Source organism: Lutra lutra, chromosome 10, assembly GCF_902655055.1.
Source record: "Lutra lutra chromosome 10, mLutLut1.2, whole genome shotgun sequence".
Taxonomy (NCBI): Eukaryota; Metazoa; Chordata; class Mammalia; order Carnivora; family Mustelidae; genus Lutra; species Lutra lutra.
This window is the reverse complement of record NC_062287.1, coordinates 103,391,499-103,393,802: the sequence shown is the minus strand read 5'-3', so window position 1 is coordinate 103,393,802 and position 2,304 is coordinate 103,391,499. Positions and strand designations below refer to the sequence as shown.

Sequence of the window (2,304 nt, the reverse complement as noted above, 5' to 3'; positions counted from 1 at the left end):
TTTAAGTCTGGTGGGCATTTTCATCCCCATTTTAGAGATGAAGAATCCAAGGCTGAGAAAAGAAAAATGACTTTTCAAAAATAATATAACAGGAAGAAGTAACAGTATAAATCCAGTGACCTCTTAGCTCCCACCTCCTCATCTTCCAGAAAGAACACTCATTTGTTTCTTCCCAGCAATGTTGGAGAAGAACATCCAGAGTCTTCACTGTATTTAGGACAACAGGAACCTGATCATTGTTCTTTTCAAAGCATCCTTAAGCTCTCTGTTTCTCACGCTGTAGATCAAGGGGTTCAGCACAGGGGTGATGAATGTGTAAACCACAGACACTACCTGGCCCCTCTCCGGAGAGTAGCTGGAGCTGGGGCAAAGGTAGATGAGGCTCCCACATCCGTACTGGAGCAGGACCACAGTCAGGTGAGAGGAGCAGGTGGAGAAAGCCTTGTGCCTCCCCTCTGCCGAGCGGATCTTCAGGATGGCGGCCACAATGAAGATGTAGGAGAGAGTGATAAGCAGGAAAGGGATGGTGAGGATGGTGACACTGACCACAAACAGCGTGACCTCATGGACCCAGGTATCTGCACAGGCCAGTCTCATGACAGGGAGGATATCGCAGTAGAATAGGCTGATTTCTTTGCTGCTGCAGAAGGGGAGTTGGAAGATGAGCACAGTCAGCTGCATGGCCAAGATGAAACCCAGCACCAGAGACCCCAGAGCCAGCTGGACACACAAGTGCCAGCTCATCATGAGGGTGTAGTGCAAAGGGTGACAGATGGCCACAAACCTGTCATAGGCCATGACAGCTAATAAAATGCAGTCAGTGCTGCCCAGGAAGATGAAAAAGAACATCTGGGTGCCACAGCCAGGCAGGGAGATGAGGGCTCTCTCCATGGACAGGACACTGGCCAGAGTCAGAGGGGCAATGGTAGAAGAGTAGAAGATCTCCAGAACTGCCAAGTTGGCCAGGAAAAAGTACATGGGGGTGTGCAGAGAACGGTTAATCCAGATGATGAGAGAAATGGAGACATTGCCGCTGATGCTGACCAGGTACATGATCAGGAAGGCCACGAAAATCAGCATCTGCACCTCAGGCAGTTTGGAGAAGGGGCGGAAGTGGAAGTGAATCATCCCAGTTTGATTTGCACTCTCCATGTACTCAATGAGTTGGGCCTGTTGATGGTAACCTGCTGCGCCCTGAGGATAGATTAATGTCAGGACACAGAGTTCCTGCTGGGTGACCCATTCAACTCTTGGCTTCTCCCTTTCTTGAGCCCCCCAACCCCAACCATCTTTTTCTCCAGGCTAAACTCCACAATTGGGGCACCTGGGTGGTGCTCACGGTTGGTTAAGCATCTGACTCTTGGTTTCAGCTCAGGTTGGGATCTCATGGTCCTGAGATGGGGATCTGTGTCAGACTTCATGCTCAGTGCAGTCTGCTTGAGATTCTCTCTCCCTCTCCCTCTGTCCCTCCCACTTGTGCGTTCTCGCTCTCTTTCTCTAATAAATAAATCTTTAAAATGAATACATAAGTAAATAAATAAATTCTGCAACTCACTTCTAAATCAGACTTTTTGTTGTAATCACCCAGAAGTAGTTCACCTCAGAAATCCTTTTCTTTTTTATTGTATTAGAATATACATTGCATAATATTCATAAGTTTAGCTGTGTGTAAGTGTACAATTCAAGGGCACTAAATACATTCACAATGTTGTGTAACTGTCACCTCTACCCATAACCAAAACTTTTTTATCATCCCCGACAAAGACTGTGTACCCACTAAACAATAACTCACCATACGTTCTCCTCCCAGCCTCTAGTTACCTCTATCCCAATTTCTCTCTCACTCTCTGAGTTTGCCTATTCTAGGTACCTTCACACAAGTAGAATCATACTATATTTGTCCTTCTGTATCTGGTTTATTTCACTAACCATAATGTTTTCAAGTCCATCCATGTGCTAGCACATATCAAATTTCCTTTATGTTTTATGGCCGAATAGTATTCCATTGTGTGTATATACCACATTTTGTTTATCCATTCATCTGTTCATGGACACTTGGTTTGTTTCCACCTCCTGTCTCTTATGAATAATGCTGTCATGAATGTAGGTGTGTAAGTATCTGTTTGCATCACACTGAAATCTTAAGTCATAGAATACCATACCCAGACCACGAATCTCTCTGCTCCCTAACACCTCCCCTGGTTCTCAAGAGCACAACCTCTGGGATTAGAACCTACTCTGGGATTAGACCATCTAAATTCTAATCCCTGATCTGCCACTGACCAAGAGTATGACCTAGAGCAA

At 45.6% G+C, this 2,304-nt stretch overlaps 1 protein-coding gene across 1 annotated transcript; it reads right to left on the bottom strand.

The window, feature by feature from the left end:
- Positions 1–213: 213 nt before the first annotated feature.
- LOC125079886 (olfactory receptor 10V1-like) lies at positions 214–1,339 on the bottom strand. The gene has a single exon (XM_047693609.1). The coding sequence runs from the start codon at positions 1,150–1,152 to the stop codon at positions 214–216; it is 939 nt and encodes a 312-aa protein (XP_047549565.1). The 5' UTR covers positions 1,153–1,339.
- Positions 1,340–2,304: the final 965 nt, after the last annotated feature.